The sequence below is a fragment of the Leuciscus leuciscus genome, assembly GCF_965113295.1.
Source record: "Leuciscus leuciscus genome assembly, chromosome: 17".
In the NCBI taxonomy this organism is placed as follows: Eukaryota; Metazoa; Chordata; class Actinopteri; order Cypriniformes; family Leuciscidae; genus Leuciscus; species Leuciscus leuciscus.
The window spans coordinates 21,243,813-21,263,553 of NC_138741.1; the positions used below are offsets into that span (position 1 = coordinate 21,243,813).

Sequence of the window (19,741 nt, forward strand, 5' to 3'; positions counted from 1 at the left end):
AAACCAGTGGCTCCGTCCAATCAGTGGCCAGTCGAGCCATCAATCAAACGTGACATCGTTCCTAGTCCGAAAGGACATGAGAAGAACGAAGAAGAAAAACATTACATACTCGATTGACACAACGGAACATAATGTAGGGAGATAACAACAGCTAAAACGAGTGTTTATTTGTCAAATAACGATGTCATCGTGTAGACTTGTTGAAATCAGAACGTATGCGTTAAAAACAGGAGCTCAATGTTTGAGTTTTAGCGGTTGGAGAAGCGAGACAAAAGTTATTGTTAGTTATAGTTTACTTGAATAATTTATACATCTGGACTGGACCTGAAGCGAATCTCATTACTTGAAAGTGCAACAGGTTGGAAGATGGTGTCGTGGATTATATCTAGGGTCATCGTGTGAGTATTTATTAAAAAAGATTTGCTTTGTTTCTGAGCTTACATGTAACAGTTAACTGTTATTAGAAAAACTGCTGACTGTGCATTTGGATACTGATCAAATCTATGCACTGTACTGTCTGCCTCTATATATGTTATCATTCAAAATAGTATTATAAATCCATAAAACAAATCTTAATGTTCTTGTTTATTGTCGTGTATTTGCTTTTGGTCATGAGTGTAAAAAAAACAAAAAAAAAAAACAACATGCTTCAGTTAAAAAACGTTTTGTCTCCAATATAATAATGTTGCAGTTGCAACACTGCAGTATTTTCATGTATTTTTTTTTTTTCTCACAATCAACAAAGTTCCCACAGTCCTGAAAAATATAAAACCAGGAAATTTAAGTTTGATTTTCAGGCCCAGATAGGTAATGGAAATCAATTCAATTTTAAATGGTCATGAAAATGTTTACAGTCAATATATTTTTTTCTAGGTGTGGTCAGATATGAAGTATTTTATCAGCTAGAGATAAGAGATATAACTATTTTTGAGTGTGCAAAATCCTAATACAGTCATCACAAAAGATTGGAAAAGTAATGGAAAAATCATTACAATTCACGGGTAAGAAATTGTAGGAGCCCCTTCAAACATGATAAAAATGAGCAAATTAAGCAAAAAAAAAGACATCAGTCTTGCTGCCGTAGAGGAGTAGAACAGGAAATCCATTATGTTTTTGGCTGGAGACCTGCTTTGGTTAATGTCCCTGTCTGCAAAGGAAGGAGGAACTGCTTTTTTTCCTGCTGGACCTTAATGTTACATTAGGTGTGTCCCTCTCTTTGCGGAAAGGTCAGCACAGGAAAGCACATTCTGTGCCTCATCTCACTAGGAGCTGTTTGCTGTGGGTTTGGTTATCTTTAGTGTACTGACAATGTAAGAGATAAGGTCTCTGGTCATCACTGATAGAAATACATCTTATATTAGGTTATAGTCAGTTTCAAAGTCTAAAGGTCTTTTGAAATGCCTTTTGTGTTCTTACTGTTAGTTAACACGATGAATTATTTGCTGATGGCAAACAAGGGCTAGCTGTTTTTAGAGATGTGCAGTAACATCACGCGCATTTCTTTTTTTACCTTCTTTTTTTTACCCTCACAAGTTCTCCCAGCGAACAGCGTAATAGGAAATGCATGACTAAACCATTGTGACTGTAATGTGTTCTCACAGCATTCGACGTTTAAACACTTTCTTCTGACTAGTAATAGCAAGGCAAGGCTCTGTTTGGAAAAGATGACTTGGTGTTACGATCAGGCACACTAACCGCAACATACAATTACCGCAAAGTCAGTTGGACTCGTTTGTCTAGGGGGTTTATTAAACAATTGAGTCAATTACAAACAAAACAGAAGATAGAGGATTAACTACAACAGATTAAAAACAACACAGGAAGATAAATCACAGGCGTGATAGCCGGAACACCAGTCTCCCCTCTGCACGGAGTGCCTGAGATTTTAAAGGGTGTCTCTCCGCCCACTCGTTACAGATCACACCTGCACACAATAACGAATGAAAACATACTGCAGAGCTAAAGAACTAAAGCTCGCAACTTTGCCTGGCTGTCTACCTCACTTGACGAACACCATCGATCAAACAAAGCCTCTTTCTCACGAGCAAACTCGATATAAGTCTGATGCTCGGTTTTCTCACATCGACGAAAGCGCTGTCGGTAAGCTTCTGGGACTAGTTGGTAACATCTAAGAATAGCTGCCTTAACCACACCGTAGTCTTTACTTTGCTCAAGTGAAAGTGAAGAATACACTTCTTGTGCCCTACCAGTTAAAACTGACTGAATTAACAAAGTCCATACTTCTTTCGGCCAACTTAAAGTTGACGCAATCTTCTCAAAATACGGAAAATATTTTTCCACGTCTTTCTCAAGGAACGGTGGTACAAGCCTAATGTTTTTGCACACGTCAAAAGACCCGGTGTGAGTGAAATCAATATTTTCCTGTCTAGCTTTTAAATCTAAGCGTTTCATTTCCAACTCGTTCTCAGAGACTCTTAAACGCAACACTTCTCTCTCATTGTCTAACTCTCTCTCCCGAATAGAAAGCTCTTTCAACCGGATAGAATCCCTCATATCAACAGGAGGCAAAACCCTCTTCTCTACCAAAACTGGTAACAAAGCAGTTTTAATGCTATTTTTGAGGCGTTTTTCAGAAACGGACAACTCAACTTCATAATAAGTAGCCAAATCCAAAAGTTGCTCCTTTTTAAGATTATTAAACGCCTCTACAGACGGGTTTTCAGCAAACTCCTGAACTATAGACATGATCAATATAACAATCCCAAAATAAACAAAACAATACTACAGGCTGCTACACCACTACAGGGAGAACAAAAACGAAGTGATCAAAATCCCCAAAATGACCACAACATTTTTACATAATCAACCACGCCACAATACTGACAAGTTGAGGAAAAGTTAGACATACAAATGGGCTAAAACCCTCAAAAATCTCTGCAACCAACAAAAGTCTAAACTCAACCTCAGCCTGTTTAAACACTACATTATGCAGTGCATTATTACATCACTAAAGCGACATACCAAACAAGCGAGTACCAAAAGACTGGGAGATTCACTGCACCCCAACCCCTACTTACCTACCCAAAAAAAACTAAACTTAGCCTCACTAGTCTTCAGTGGATCCCCTACCCGGTGTACATTAAACGTTAAGCTCGTGAGGATGTAGCAGACCGATTGCGCAGTCTACCACAACCCCCGAAACGTACCGACTAAGGATACCACCAAAAATAATGAAACTAAAATAATAAAGTGGCAAACTCCGTGTCTGCCCGATGACTTACTTATTGAGGTGCACGCTCCTCTACCCAATATATATATATATATATATGGTACTCACCAACAAAATCCGCTCACAAAAACGTTACTTCCTACTCAATTCAAAAACGGACGAGCCCCCAAATGTTACGATCAGGCACACTAACCGCAACATACAATTACCGCAAAGTCAGTTGGACTCGTTTGTCTAGGGGGTTTATTAAACAATTGAGTCAATTACAAACAAAACAGAAGATAGAGGATTAACTACAACAGATTAAAAACAACACAGGAAGATAAATCACAGGCGTGATAGCCGGAACACCAGTCTCCCCTCTGCACGGAGTGCCTGAGATTTTAAAGGGTGTCTCTCCGCCCACTCGTTACAGATCACACCTGCACACAATAACGAATGAAAACATACTGCAGAGCAGCCAAACATTAGAAAAGGAAACAGAGCCACCACATGTAGTGGAGGGACGTAACACTTGGTGATGTTAAAGTTGTTTAATTACAAATGATCATTTTTGTTTTGAGTAAAGAAATGACCTCTACTCTTGACTTCAGCACTTATTTTGCTTTATGGTAGAGATGTTTTAGAGTGGAGAAACGGTTACGCAATAAATGGAATCCATCCAACAGTCCCTCAACACACACACACACACACACACACACACACACACACACACACACACACACACACACACACACACACACACACACACACACACACACACACACACACACACACACACACACACACACACACACACACACACACACACACACACACACACACACACCCATGAATGCACATAACTTTAGACGGTATCAGGCAGTGCTGTCGTTCCCATAGCTACTGGAAAATACATGGTCCAGGGAAAGACAGGCCGGTTACAGTGAAGGCCGTGGATTTACTGTGTGTATACTGAAGTGAGGTGTGCAGCATCTCTTTGGAAAAAAAAAACCACAAGCTCTTTTTTTTATTTTTTTTATTATCTCATCCTCACTATTCATAGTTTTCAGTCATGTGACTGCCACAGGGACCTAGAGGGCAAACCGTCCATAGAACTGCAGCACTTGCCTGTCAGTTTTCCATCTGTTTCAAGCCACACACATTTAGATCAACTCTCAAAAGAAGAAAAACAAAAATATGTGAACAAAATGCAAGTTTTGGGCACTTGTGAATCATGATCCAGATACAGCACCTGCTGCAGGATTTAAATATCTAAAACCGGCAGGACATTCTAAAACGCATAGCATGAAAAAAAAAGTGCCTGAAACAGTGATATTTAAAGATCAAAAATGGCATTTTCTTTATAATGGGTTTCTATGGAAAAAAATCGTAATGAGAAACTGCACGTGGCGTTCACACTCTGGGTTCATCTTTTTGCCTGTATATAGTATGCATCATTAATAAGGTGTATATTTAATTTGGTCGTTTTAATATCACTGTCTTACTACATTAGTACTTAGTACAAACCTGGTAAACAATAACTGCCAAGCAATGGAGAAAAGCCTTGTTTTGCCCTCCAGGTGGGCGTTCCTATAAAGGTGTGTCATCATGCGGAAACCATGAATAAATAGATATTTGTAGAATTAACAGAGCATTTTGAATGATCAGTGTTTCATTTTTAATATTTTATTGGCATGTAACCAAAGGTAAAGGCTGTATTTGCCATTTGGGTGGGCATCCAAATGAATGTTAGGCTAAATATGAGTAATATTTCATACAAAATTGTGCATAGGGATATTCAAATTCTGGTTCTACACTATTTTGTCTAAATAAATAAAAAAATAAAACACCAAGAACAAAGATCAATCCATTTAAATGCTATAAGTGAATTTAGGCACCACGACAATAGGAAAAAAAGATATCAGCTTGAAGATTTGCTAAAGACAGTGTTATAAAATTTTTACTGTTTTAAAATAAAGTATTCATTTTAAAGATTATGTGAATATTAGATGATGGCAAAGGTAAACCAATTGTCCCCCAAAAATTCCCTAAAATCCCCATTAGACTGATAACCGATATAGATCAATCGATATCCCTAATTGTAAAGAGTGTTACTGTCAGCTTGAACCTTTATTTGTTTGCCTGCCTATAACAGGCATTTTAGAATACAGCAGTCTCAATTGCATGCCTGTTTGTGTTTTCTCACAGTCTTGTGTTTGGAACGCTGTATCCTGCATACTACTCCTTTAAAGCTGTCAAATCCAAGAACGTCAAAGAATATGTGAGTATTCAATTATTTGAACAAACAAGACAAAGTCATATGCATATCATTATCCAGCGATGCTCTACTGACTCTTAATATTTGAGTTCAGAGAATGTTAACAGCCAGAGTGGATGGAGAGCTCCAGCTGTATTGTTTGTATATCCCAGTTACACTTAGTATCTGACAGTTGCTGTCAGTAACTAAACCCTGAGCTGTTTAGCAATTTAATCCTGTCCTTCCTCCGTGTATCCCTTTATGGTCTCCTCCAGCTACTTCCATTTCTCTCCTTACAAAATATAATGTATTATGTATGGTATATAGTGATGGTGATACCATAGTATTTTGATATGTACCATATAGTAATTTATTAATATTCATATATTGTAATATTTAAAGGTACACTATGTAACTTTTTGTTTAAAATGTACAAAATGTATGTAATGAGCGAGTAGCCTACATCATGAATGTACCATCTTCCAAACTGTGTTTTGTCTTATCCTGAATCACTATGATACGCCTAGAATAAGTGTTTAAATTCAGACTATTTTAGACTAAGCTGGACAACAACCGCTGGGAAGTACGTGCGTGATTCGTCATAAACATAAACTGAGAGAAGTAGCTCTGCTACAATATTCTTCCGCAAGACGCATGCAGTTTTATTTATTAACCGCTAGAGCGCCAAAAGTTGAACCTTTAAATGGTCCTCGGTGGTGTGTTTTTGTATTATCTCTTCTATACCTTCAACAAACATTTTGTGTTTGTGGTTTGACAGGTGCGATGGATGATGTACTGGATTGTGTTTGCACTTTACACAGTGGTGGAGACCATCACAGACCTTTCTTTGGCTTGGTAAATACTGTACATACTCACACTGTCTGAAAAGAGACAAATGATTGCTATTGGATTGCATGGAGTAATTGTGCATCAAGTGGTTTTATTAACATTTTGCAATTCTTCTCTATTGTGTGGCTTTTCACTGTATAGCCTTTGTGGTGTATGAAAAGGGCTTTTATCTGTTGCACTTGCAGATTTTGAGCTCCGTTTATTTTCCTCAGGCCACTTAGGGGAACCAGTCTGTTAGGTTCAGTTTCAGTTCAGTTACATTTTAGTGCATTTCATTAGTTTCGTGACATTTAAAAAAAAAAAAAAGTTCAGCTGTGCTTTCACTGGCTCGGGTCTTCCTAAATTAGATCAGCTTTATTTGTATGGATCAGGATAAAACTGCACAGAGTACTCTATAGTAAAAGGTACTAAAAAACATTGCACTAAAAATTCTTAAACATAAATAAATAATAATTCAAAAAATAAAATGTACAAATATATAATAGCACTTTAATTTGGCAAATTATTGACTTTTTGAGTCTATTAACAGATATAGTTTCATTATGTCAATCAACCAAGGCTGTTTATTTGTTGCTTAAAGGGACAGTTCACCTTTAAATTTTTGAAAATTCTGTCATCATTTACTCACCCAAATGTTGTTTCAAATCAAGACACAAATGAAGATATTTTCTGTCCCTCTATTGACAGTCCACGCAACTACCGCTCCAAAAATCCATACAGAGATTGAAAAACTAATCCATATGAATTGAGCGTTTTAGTCTAAATATTCTGACGAGACACGATCGCTTTATTTGTGTTCATTCACATATAAATATTCATCAACACACATATCAGATATGGTAAATGGAAGCTCAAGCATGCTTGCTTGACGTGCAAGAACCAATGAGGTTTGTTCTCGTGTGTTACGCAGCATGTTAACATTTAGTAGGGCTTGTGCGATTAATCGGAATTGATTTTGATTTTGGCTTCCAACAATTATGAAAACAGGATAATTGACATAAAGCGATTATTATGTCGCTGCCACATTCCATCCAGCAGACTTTCCCTTCCTTCACAGCGGTGCACTTTCGTTCCTAAAACCCCAAACTTGTCATCCAAAACAGCCAAATAAGTGAGTGTTATAAAATGCAGTCTACTGTTGTTAAATTGCGGGATGTGCTTTATATTAAACAGTGTTATTAATAGCATACTAAGCCACAAAAGAGATACTGTTCCCTAGGCGGCCTCCTGTGTGCGCGCTCCTAGACGGGGCGGAACGCGCATAAGCAAAGTATACTGTGGGCTTCAGATACAGCCTACACACAAATATGCCGAAATGCCAGTTCTCTGTGAGAACCAATGAGGTTCATTCTCGTGTGTTGTTACGCAGGTTTGGTTGAGCTTCTGTTTAGATCAATGTTTATATGAATATTATAAAAGCCTAAATTCAATCTGTTAATCTTATTAAGTGATCGAGTCTCTTCCGAAAATTTGGAATAAACCGCTCAATTCATATGGATTAGTTTTATTATCTCTTAATGATCTTTTTGTTTTGAAGTGTCAAAGTGGTAGTTGCGTAGACTATCAATGGAGGGACAGAAATCTCTCAGATTTCATTAAAACATCTTCATTCTTCAGTCTTACGGGTTTGGAATGACATGAGGGTGAGTAAATTGACAATTTTTTTTATTTTTTGGGTGAACTTACCCTTTAAGGTATTTTAGAGATCGTAGAGAAAGTTTAACTCAAACTCATTCTTTTTGTCTTCCGTCATCCCTCTATTTTCACGTTAATTGCACTTGACTATGTTTTAGGTTTCCAGTTTACTACGAACTGAAAATGGCTTTCGTCTTTTGGTTGCTGTCTCCCTACACCAGAGGAGCCAGTGTCCTCTACAGGAAGTTCCTACACCCTATGCTGGCATCCAAGGAAAGGGTAATGACCCTAACACATCATCAGGTTCCCTGGGAATAGGCATTCACTGAGAGTGAACACACAGAAATGTATTATGGAGTCAGTAGGATTACATAATCAATGATTACATAAATAACGTTAAGAGAAAAACAGATGGATTGGGTTAGTTGGATGTCTCGATTATGTGATCATTGTAAACTCTGATTTAAACTCCATGGTTCCTTTAACTGCATATCTCGTTCCCTCTGTAATTGTTTGTTGTCAAAGTCCTAGTTGGAGGTTAAGGGTGAATTTTAATTATAGATTTATTGATTTTTTTACATTATGTTTCGCAGGATATTGATGACTATATTGTCCAGGCCAGAGAGAAGAGTTATGAGACGATGGTGAATTTCGGGCGACAGGGTCTCACTATCGCGGCTGCTGCTGCTGTTACTGCTGCTGTGAAGGTATCACACAGACACACTCATCCATACACTCATGCACTGTTTATAATGGGCATTTGAGCTGAGCTAAGCTAACTAACTAAGCTGATTTGGTCAGCTAACAGCTTTCATTCCATGTAAACAGAGACATTGTTTTGCATTGATACATTACTTCATTTTTTACAGACATTTCTGACATGCTGTTTTAAGCTCTTGTTGCTTATAAAAAGAATTTCTAGGAAAGTGTATATCAGATTTTTTTAAATATTGAGGAACTTGATTTTATTAGTTAAATAAAAAAAAAATACAGTTAAAAACTGTAATATTATGAAATATGATTACAATTTAAAATAACAAAAAATATATTTCAAAATGTAGTTTATTAGTGTGATGGCAAATCTGAATATTTTCAGCCTCATTACTCCAATCTTCAGTGCCACATGATCCTTCAGAAATCATTGTAATATGCTGACTTGCTGCTCATGAAACATTTCTTATTATTATTATCAATATTAAAAAAGTAAATTTTTTCAGGATTCTTTGATGATTAGAAAGTTAAAAAAACAGCAGCTTGTGTTACAATATAAATATATTTACTGTCACCTTTGCTCAATTTAATGAATCCATGCTGAATAAAAGTGTTAATTTCTTTAAAAAAATCATTTTTGAACAGTAGTAGTATATATATACTGTATATATATATATATATATATATATATATATATATATATATATATATACACTGAACAAAATGATAAACGCAACACTTTTGTTTTTGCCCCCATTTTTCGTGAGCTGAATTCAAAGATCTAAGACTTTTTCTTTTTCTTGTACACAAAAGGCCTATTTCTTTCAAATATTGTTCACAAATCTGTCTAAATCTGTGTTAGTGAGCACTTCTCCTTTGCCGAGATAATCCATCCATCTCACAGGTGTGGTATATCAAGATGCTGATTAGACAGCATGATTATTGCACAGGTGTGCCTTAGGCTGGCCACAATAAAAGGCCACTCTAAAATGTGCAGTTTTATCACACAGTACAATGCCACAGATGTCGCAAGTTTTGAGGGAGCGTGCAATTGGCATGCTGACTGCAGGAATGTCCACTAGAGCTGTTGCCTGTGAATTGAATGTTCATTTCACCTTAAGCCGTCTGTATAGGCGTTTCAGAGAATTTGGCAGTACAGGCCTTTTGTGTACATAGAATTGAGTTCAGCTCATGAAAAATGGGGGCAAAAACAAAAAGTGTTACATTTATAATTTTGTTCAGTGTACTTCTGTTAAAATAGTTTCAGGTCAATATAATTTTTTTCTGTTATATATTATTTATGTATTAAGACAGATACTGCATGGAAATGAAAACAAGAGTGACTCAGTAAATATTAAATGTGCTCTTCACTATTGCCTCTCTTGTTCTCTCATTTTCTTTTTCTTTTTTCAAATTTAATGTCTGATTCTTAAAAGAAAATCCCCAACACTACTCTAGTGCTCTTCTGTTTTTTATTGTTTTTTAGTAGTGGTGCTTGCTAAAGTCCACTGCTAAACAAAAATATCCAGGGTTGGGCTCTTTTGACTTTTGACACCCTAGCAACCGCATAGCAACACACTAAGATCACTGCATAGCAACACCCTGGTAACCATCTGCCACATTATGCCGTTGCTAATGTTGTTCTAATCACCACTCACGTTTTCTTCAAAAAAAATTTAAAATCCTTGTTTCCTTTCTCTTTCTGTCTACATGCTAAATTAATCTCCAGCAGTAGCTTCTGCAACTGTCCCAGGTAACTTGCTTTCTTTTTCGATCTGCTGTAACCTGTCACCAGCACATCATTAGACCATTATTAACTGGTCGATGCCTTCAGATAAGTTAAATAAAAATTGTGTATAATAAAAGCAATCACAAATGAAGGCTTTTTGGTTCTTGAATTGTGTTCACTCAATGCCCTGTATACCATAGAACATGCATAGTGACAAAGCTGATCACATGACTTGTGTCACAGGGACAGGGTGCCATCAGTGAACGTCTGAGGAGTTTCAGTATTCCAGACCTGACACAGATCCCCTCTGAGCAGTCAGCCTTCTCCAGCCCCACCCGACGACGGGCCATTCAGCCTGCTGACCCTAGCGCTGTCGATTCTGGTGAGCACACGCTCTAATGACATCATTTCTGATTATATAATGATAAATGATTGATTATGTAATTATGAAAAATTACCACATACCGATTTAACTAAAGAAACAAATGAGCTGTAAGAGTCAAAATTAGCATTTTAAGACCTCAAGGGCAGATGAACCCTAGTGGAGCACATTGTCTGTCATCATTATTATAATTATAACAGTATGTCTCCCTCTAGTGGTAGAACAAGGATTGAAAAATAATCCTTATGGAAACTGATGGAAAGTCTAGCTGTTCAAACAATTCAATTGAATTTACATTTATTTGTATAGCGCTTTTCACAATACATATCGTTTCAAAGCAACTTTACAGAAAATGCATGTTTCTTTCTTTCTGCATTACAATTTAGAGTAATCTGTTATCAGGTGACTGTCCAAGTAAAAAGGCAAGTTTGCTTATATAGCACATTTCATACACTATGGTAATACAAAGTGCTTTACACAGAAAGGAATTAAAATAATCACAAAATAAAAGCAAGGAAAATTAAAACAGTTATAAAAGGAATTAAAAGAAATATAAATATAATACAGTTATAAAAGGAATTAAAAGAGTAAAAAGATGACACATAGATAAACTTTGTATCATATTTTCACAGCTGCTTGTTTTACTGTGAGATTTTCCCATGTTGATTGTACTGTGTCTGTGTTGTTCTTTCGGCGCGCCTTAGTAATTTATTTGGACGTCTCCAATAAACCCGATTTTTCCCTAAATAAGAAATATACTGTTGTAAGATAATACAAATCATGCAGTTAGCAAACATCATGTATTCATTTTGGACAAAAAATGCAGTCATTTACTCACCATCAAATCAATCCAAACCCATATGCCTTTCTTTCATAGAGAAAGGAAGACTGCATTCACAATAAAAGGAAGCACCATAAACATTTTCCACTATATTCCAATAATTTTCATGGTGCGTTTACATCCTCTTTGAGGCTTGATAGCTTTAATATCTATTTGTTGTGATTGTATTGAAAATTTTCGTGTTTTTTTTTTCATTTTTTCATTCCACAAATTCACAAAATGGGTTTAGGGCGACATGAGAGTGCGTAAATGATAGAATTTTCATTTTTTGGGTAAACTAATCCTTCAAGGTTCAGTTCCTCTTGTTTGAGATCTTTATTGCTTCCTCCTTGCATCTGCTCCAACAGAGCCATATAAACAAGCAGGGGAGGGGCATGAGGAGGAAACAGATGGAGTATTCTCTGAAGACGAGGCGTCAGTCCAGAAGGGCCTGCGCAGATCTCAGAGTGTCAAACTCACCCGTGCCAAAGCAGTACGCAAAGAGGTACGTTTCTACATGCAAACATTTTCTGTTCAATTCTATTATAATTAGTGCTGTCAAATCCATTAATCGCGATTAGTCGATTCGACAGCACTAATTATAATCTAAAGCTCAATACAAAATACAAACATTTTCCCTGGGGGTCTCAGATATTAAAACCCCACTGTTGTATTTACTGAAGATTAACTATGTGTATTGGTGTTGTATTGTTTTTTTAAAGCCTCGCTATGGCTCTCTGAAGCTGAAACCCCGAAGGCGGCAATTGGTTACATCATCCACTTTTGACCATCCTTGATTGTCCAATACAAACTCACAGACGGGATCAGCATCAAAACTGCAGTCTAATCCTCGGTTTAAAAATGCTCAAGTTTAATTCTAAACTTTTGTCTTGCAATTCTGCAAGATAATGCTCTTTCAAAGCAGCACTAAACACTACAAACTACAAAAAGACTTAGCATGAACAATGACATTTACTCTTTATCCAAAGTGACTTACACATGAGGAATACTACAATACAAGCGACAATGATGCAGAGTGATGAATGATCTTGCATGCAGCATTATTTGTTCAGAAAAAATACCAAAGTCTAGTATGCGTACAGGAAGACTAAGAATGTACTAAAAATCGTATTTAAAAATGGATCCGAGCGCATCTGATCTGTAACTTGACCTGAACCTGCCTCTGTAGAGACATCTCTTGTTACGCAGAGTAGCACGGGTATCATGGTGTCCTCGGTCTCCCTCTACAGGGGCAGGTGTCAAAGGTTATTGTAGCGTGCACCTTTCAGCTTGCTTTAGCAGAAAGAAATGGACTAAAAATGAGTGTGCATGTTATAGCAGGTTTTTGTGTATGCATACAGTAGGTGTTTCAGCATGTTAATGTTTACAATTTCCTTAGTTCACCCGGAATAAAAATGATGTCATCCTTTATTAATCCTCATTCTAAACCCATGTGCATTTTGTCAATGGAATGCAAAAGAAATATTTTTGGAGAATATATTTTTTTTCGTATAATTAAAGTGAAAGAGGATTCAGTCTGTTAAGCAAGCTCCTAAATGAAAACTAAAGCACAATAGAAGTGTCATAAAAGGGGTCCATTTGACTAAATCAGGTTTCTTAGACTATGAGCTGTCCTGTGTCAGATTAGTTTGGCTCAACTATGGTCAGATTCACTCAAAAAAAATGTTGAACCCATTTTTCTCAATTTCAGTGTTGGTACAGCATTTTATCTTTGCTCTGTGAATTTAACTGTTATTCACTCATAATATTCTTTTCTGAAATTCTGAAACAAACTACAAAAAAAAATTCTGAAATTGCAGGTTAACACCAAACCGTTCACCACTGGTTAATTTCAGAACTTCAGTGTAGGGGAAGATTTTCAGTGAATTTTTTATTATATAAAAAACAACAAAAAAAAAAACAGGATATTATTCAAAACTTCTCTTTTTATGATCAAAAGAAGTCTTACTGTATAGCTTTGGAATGTCATGAGGATTGGTAAATGATTTTTTTCCTGCTTTTTTGGGTGAACTATTCCTTTAACTTTTAAATCTGTTATGAAATATTATAATAGTTTGTTTTCAGTCTTAACAGTATTTTTAAAAGATGTTTCCAAATACATTTCTTAAGTTTGAATGTCGTCTTTGTGCAATCTATTTTTAGTGATGTACATTCATTTTAATCATGCTTGTTTCTGTATTTAGTCATTTTTCAGTTGGCTTAAATATAAATAACAAAATGCACTGATCAGCATAACATTTGACCAAAACACTCCAGATTTATCTTTGCGAAGCATGACAGGAGAGTGAATCTGATGCTAGTTGACAGAAGTAAGTTAAACATTGTGGTTTGTACATGTGTAAACAGTGGCAATGATCTGTCCGTTTTTGAACATGTTTGCGTTATGTGTTGGACAGTTAATTGTAAATGTGTGGGAAAAGCCTGAGCATTGGGAGGGGGGGTCTTAGTTTGTTGTTAGTATGTTTTGTGTGATGGAGAAAACTTGTTGATTAGATTTGTGTCCAAGAGCTCTTTTGAATGTGTTAGTAAACCCTGGACCTAAAAGAATAAGGTTTAAAACTAAGTTTATTTTCTTTGAACTTGGGACAAGTCATGGAAAACCTGGAAATACCAGGGAATTTTAAAAGGCCTGGAAAAGCCATGGAAAAGTCATGGAAACATCAAGGAATTATTTTATTTTTTTTGCTCTAAGCTATTTTATGGACTAGATATTGCGTTTTATGAATGCCACATGTAAGCGTGAAACATCAGTATGTCGGATGAGGGTCTCTTTGGAGACAAGACTAATAAAAAACTAAATATATTTTTGTAAACTAGTATGTGTAATCTTTTATATCCAGTAACTTGTGGAATAATATATAAGGCACAAAAAAGATCTGCTTCAACAATCTCTATAATTTTTTTTAAATATTATCCTGTACTTGGGAACAACTAGAAAGGTCATGAAACACTAATTGTATTGAACAAAAGAATGGGAACGCTGTGTATATATACAGTTTAAGACATACAGTCACCAATTAGTTATAAGTTAGCCTAAATCGTTATCTTCCTCTAGGTCTGAAAGGCTGTTTATTAATCAAATAAATGCTTTATATATTATGTTAATTCCTTTATGGCACCCAGTTAATGATGTTTGTCATACTGCAATTTCTCCAATGACCACTAGAAGCAGTCAGGCTCTGTTTTTCAAAGTCTCCCCTTGAATTGGACAGCGCAGTAAGGAACACTTGTAGTTAGTTTAGGAAACCTTTGCAGAGGCATATTTTTTCAAAAAAATAAAAAAAGGGTTAACCCCTACAAACCTACAAGACTTTCTCTATAATAAGAAGTGATAATCGTATTACTTCAGCTTCAAACATGCAAAACAGAACAGAGAAAATGAGTGATTTGCATCACTTTTAGATTAAAGCATCTGAAAGCCGTCATGTCTGTTTATGTGAGTATGTGTTTAACCTTTATGGGGAGCCACCTGATTTAAATATATTTACACCTTTACAGTAGGCTAAGAAGAGGTTAATGACACACAAACAAGCTCCCAGTTTTGAGTTTGGTCTTGAACTGCAAACACCACATTTATTTTTGTTGAGCTTTTTCACTAAGACATGACAGTGATGGACTTGCTCAATACTGTACATGTTCTTGATAAATGCAAAAGGTTTTAGTTTGCGCGTCACTGTATCTGTGTGGTCCAACGGCAGTTGTTTCATTGTGGTCTCTATCACAGGACGTGTCCAAGTCTTTCAGCACTTTAGTGTGGAGACGTCCTGTGTCTAGGATGCCATCAGAGAGAAGAGGGGAAGAGAAGAGGAAAAGGATGGGAGAATTAAGAGAGGGAATGAAAGAGAAATGGGTTTCTGTCAGGAGGTTGAGTTTGTTTGTGGAGACATCAGTGAAAGAGTAAAGCTACCTGTTGGTCCACAACCATGTATGATTGAAACACACTTTTATTTTCTCTAGTCTTAGAGACAAATGTATGGTGGAAGGCGGGGATTAAAGGTAGAAACATGCAGTTCATTCTTTTTTAAAGTGCTTTTATTTGATTAAATTATTCCATACATAAATGATATTTGAGCTGTAAAGTTGTCCAAATCACATTTTTATCACTGGGACTTTCTTTTCTATGCGGGTAAACCTTTTTTTTTATTATTATTATATATTTTTTTTTTACAGATCAGGGTTATTATTTTTAAACTAAAATTAAACATTTGTGTTAATTGACAAAGTAAAATGAAATACAATACAATATAAGTATTAGATGGAAAATTTTAACTATAAACAAAAATGTGAAAAAATCTAACTAGTTTCAGTCGTAGCAATAAATTATTAACCAGAAAAAAAAAGTAAAATAAAACTGAGCTACAACTAGAACTGAAATGAAAAATAAATTAAACCTATAAATAGTAGTGTATTAAAAAAAACTGTATTTGTAATTATGTTTATTGTTAACCTTTAATACATGTCTTGCCCCATAGGCTTATAGGCTATTTTAAGTGCATTACTGTAAACACAATTTTTGCTTGTTTTTAAAAATGTCCCAGATGCTGTCACAGCTTAACTTGTGTTGAACCCGGAACATGCCTTAAAGGCCCATTAGACATTTGCGGTGATCTTTATCAATTGTTGTTTCAGTTTTACATTCAGTGATATTTTAGAGCTTACAGTAATAGAGGTGAGATTGTGTTTTGACGTTAACGTGTGTTTGTTTTATGAGTGATAATGTCCCCTGTGGTGCTTTCCCAATGTTGTGTTGAAGTGACATCACCGATGAACAGGTGAAGTTTGTTTAGAATCATTGTTTCAGGCTTAGAAGAGTAGCATTTGTGTCTCTAAAGTGTAATATATTACTATTCAAAAGTTTGCTACTTGTGCTCACCAAGGCTGCATTTATTTGATCAAAAATACAGTAATATTGTGAAAGATTATAATAACTTTTTTTATTTTAGTATATTTCAAAATGTAATTTATTCCTATGATGGCAAAGCTGAATCTTCAGTGTCACATGATCCTTCAGAAATCATTCTAATGTGGTGATTTGATGTTCAACAAACAATTCTTATTATTATCAATTGTCAGAACAGTTGTGCTACTTAATATTTTGGTAGAAACTGTGATACTTTTTTTTTTCAGGATTAATTTGATGAATAGAAAGTTCAAAAGAAAGACATTTATTTGAAATAGAAATATATTGTGACATTATAAATATATTTACTTTCAGATGAACGTGTCCTTTCCGAATAAAAGTATTAATTGAAAAAAAAATCTCACTTAACAATGGTAGGCAACTCGTATACTGCTTTATTTCATTAAGTAGGCTAAAAGATTCATAGAATTTTCGTTCTTTCTTTCTCTCTCTTTCTCTCTCTCTCGACTTTGTGGTTTCTTCAGCATTCCTTGAATCTCATTCCTTTCCTTAGTCTCTCTTTGAGTTTTTCAGCCCCATCTCACCCACGCTTTCTTTCTTTCTTTCTCTCTCTCACTCTCTCCCGCTGGGTCAGATTGCTCTCTGCCCTCATCTCTCCTCAGCTTGTCCCCAATAATCCTGCCCTCAATACCCGAAGCCCCAGACCCTTCTGCCCCGGTCCAGACCTCCATCACCCAGCCACTATCGGGTTCCTCTTTCTGCCTTTTCAGGATCTGACACCTCTTGCCCCCTTTGCAATTCCCAACCATCTCTCTAGGACTCCCGCGCCACTCCACCTGGAGTGGGTTAGCAATGTAAGAGGCAGGCAGCAAGTGTGAAGACGAGACGATAATGGAAAAAGGTTGAATGTTTCCTTTCCAAGTACAGTGCCTTTAAACATATTTACCGTCTTGGACTTTTTCACTTTTTATTGACTGAGTTTGAGCAGTTTTGAAAGGAAAAAGCTATTTGGATTGAAATGAAAATAAGTTCATATAACTGTATCAAGACACATTTTATAATCCATTTATTCACTTTTTGGGCAGAGACCGGAACATTTAATTTCCAAATTAAACTGTCAAAAATCTCTAAAGGTTACAAAGACTAAAGTTTGGCCTTTTATTAAAGAAGACACTTGGTAGATTATTGCTACAGTGATAAAGGTAAAAACTGAAAGTGAACAAAGTTATAGAAGTTTAAGTGTATTGTTATGAAAAATGCACAATAACATTTTTATGTGAAATATATATTTTCCAATACATGTTTTACTCTAAAACTGGAAGAAAAACAAAGCCATAGATCTAAACAAGTTGTGTTCCAAATAAATGTGAAGTTGATACCTCAAAAAAGTAGCTTTCTGTAAGATTGTGTTTGGGTGCAGTACCACTAGATGAAATTCATTTCCCATTCCCATTCATTTCAATTCGAGTGCAAGTATGACGATTATTATAATATTTTTTTCAGGATAATTTAACCTTTTCGAATCATGTCCAACTCCATATATATATCCAGAGATTGGTAATCATAATAATGGCAAATATTTATGTAGGTTCAATCTTGAGGAAATTGGGAAAGAGTAGAACATGCACTTTTACTGTGGATTTAATTAAGTTGTTGCAACACCTGATAAGCATCCTGTCACACAAAGAATGGTGAAAGAAAACATGAAATCTGATCTGATCTGATCTTTGAAAGGATAAATATAATTTTATTGCATGTCAAACCAACTATGAAGGTGAAAAGTTCATGCATGTTTTTTTCCTATACAGGTTTGAGTGAGAAAGTCTCATCATGGCCTTAGTTTTCACATAAAAGAACAGTTTTATTATTAGTGTCAAAAAGGTCAATTGAAATCCTCTGTGGGTTTAAAGTTGTAAAACAATAAGTTGTAAAAACAATAATTGCAAGCGAGTGTATACTTTTTATAGTCACCATACATCCACATTTATCCAGAAGAGCAAGTATTGTGTTTGAATAGGTGCCTTACAGATCACTGGGGTGGCGTCCCATGGACGAGTTCATTTTTCAGAAATAATGTGTCCTGGGATGTATTTGGAAGAGAACACTACCATCAAGGATATTCTTGGAGCCTTGAAAGGCACATATGTATATTTAGTGTACGTGTGGGTTTTGGTGGCTCCTGTCTTGTAAACCTTGGTGATCAGAAGGGACTCTGAGAAAGTCGTGCTGTGTTTTTTGGCAAAGATTTGTGTCTATTGCAGTACTATATATGTGTTTATGAGTGCCGTGACACGACCACGTGACTACATTTTGATTACTTTTGACCTATCACCTGCATTACATTAGGTAAAATCAATAAAATATCAACAAATTACTGTCATTGTGTGAATAACAATCAGGTAGTAACTAATCTGATTATGACCATTTTAAAACGTAATATAATCTAATTACAAGTACTTAATTTTTGGAATTTGATTATGTCATCTAGATTAAATATAATCGGATGCTACACGGCATATTTAGCTCCCTTTACACCAGTAGGCGTTAATTCCTGCACGTAGCGTTCAAACCACGGTTTGTTCACAACAATAATTAAACCCTTTGCGAGAGGATATGCATATAACAAGCTTGGTGCCCCCGAGTGCAACGAGGTCAGTGGCTGATCTTTTGTAGCAACACTAATGAGAATGCAAGTAAACAAAATGCGCTTCCGCCGTCACGATGACCTAATGAGAGGCATGGTATGGTGGGAAAACCCAGCACCTGTGCGAGCACGCAAGTGACACTACGCTGTAGCCCATACGCTTATGCGAACCCACCAACCGGTGCCCGCTTCATTCACGGAGCAGCGACGGGGTGATGAAAGAAAGAGTGGGGTGAAAGAACAAGCTTAATAACCAGAACATGCAATCAAGCGCTAGAGTTCACTCGCAGACAATAGCCGGGGCATGGACCTCATTGGGGTTACCCGAAAGGGCCCAGTGGACAATTGGGTCATTTACATCAGATTGCTTGACAAGTCCCCGCAGGGCAGAGGAGAGTTCAAAAACCAGAGCAAAATCGAGAAGTTTGTCGCTGAATCTGTCGGAAAGGGCCTGTCAGGAGCGATTAGCACGCCCTCCAAGCGCCCAAATGATCAAAAGGTCCTGTCCCTAACACACACACACACACACAGGCCCCCGCCACTGCAGGTTTAATCTGAATTTGCATGGCTCTGTGTCTCAGTTTTCCTCAGGCATGATATAATTACTGCGATGAGCACTGCCCCATTGGCTCAGTGCTGTCTGGAGTTGTTTTGCGAGCT

General features: G+C 36.4%; 1 protein-coding gene across 1 annotated transcript; it reads left to right on the forward strand.

The window, feature by feature from the left end:
* Window positions 1-67: 67 nt before the first annotated feature.
* Window positions 68-14,379, forward strand: reep3a (receptor accessory protein 3a). The gene is made up of 8 exons (XM_082144170.1): window positions 68-398; window positions 5,381-5,453; window positions 6,208-6,284; window positions 8,072-8,192; window positions 8,507-8,620; window positions 10,597-10,735; window positions 11,924-12,060; window positions 12,278-14,379. The coding sequence occupies exons 1-8, from the start codon at window positions 367-369 to the stop codon at window positions 12,350-12,352; spliced, it is 768 nt and encodes a 255-aa protein (XP_082000296.1). The 5' UTR covers window positions 68-366; the 3' UTR covers window positions 12,353-14,379.
* Window positions 14,380-19,741: the final 5,362 nt, after the last annotated feature.

Bases quoted from the DNA above. Each gene is read 5' to 3' on its own strand.
- reep3a (XM_082144170.1), top strand. From the start codon at position 367: ATGGTGTCGTGGATTATATCTAGGGTCATCGT. The intron at 399-5,380 runs GTGAGTATTTAT...GTTTTCTCACAG, and splicing joins ATTATATCTAGGGTCATCGT to TCTTGTGTTTGGAACGCTGT. The intron at 10,736-11,923 runs GTGAGCACACGC...CTGCTCCAACAG, and splicing joins CCCTAGCGCTGTCGATTCTG to AGCCATATAAACAAGCAGGG.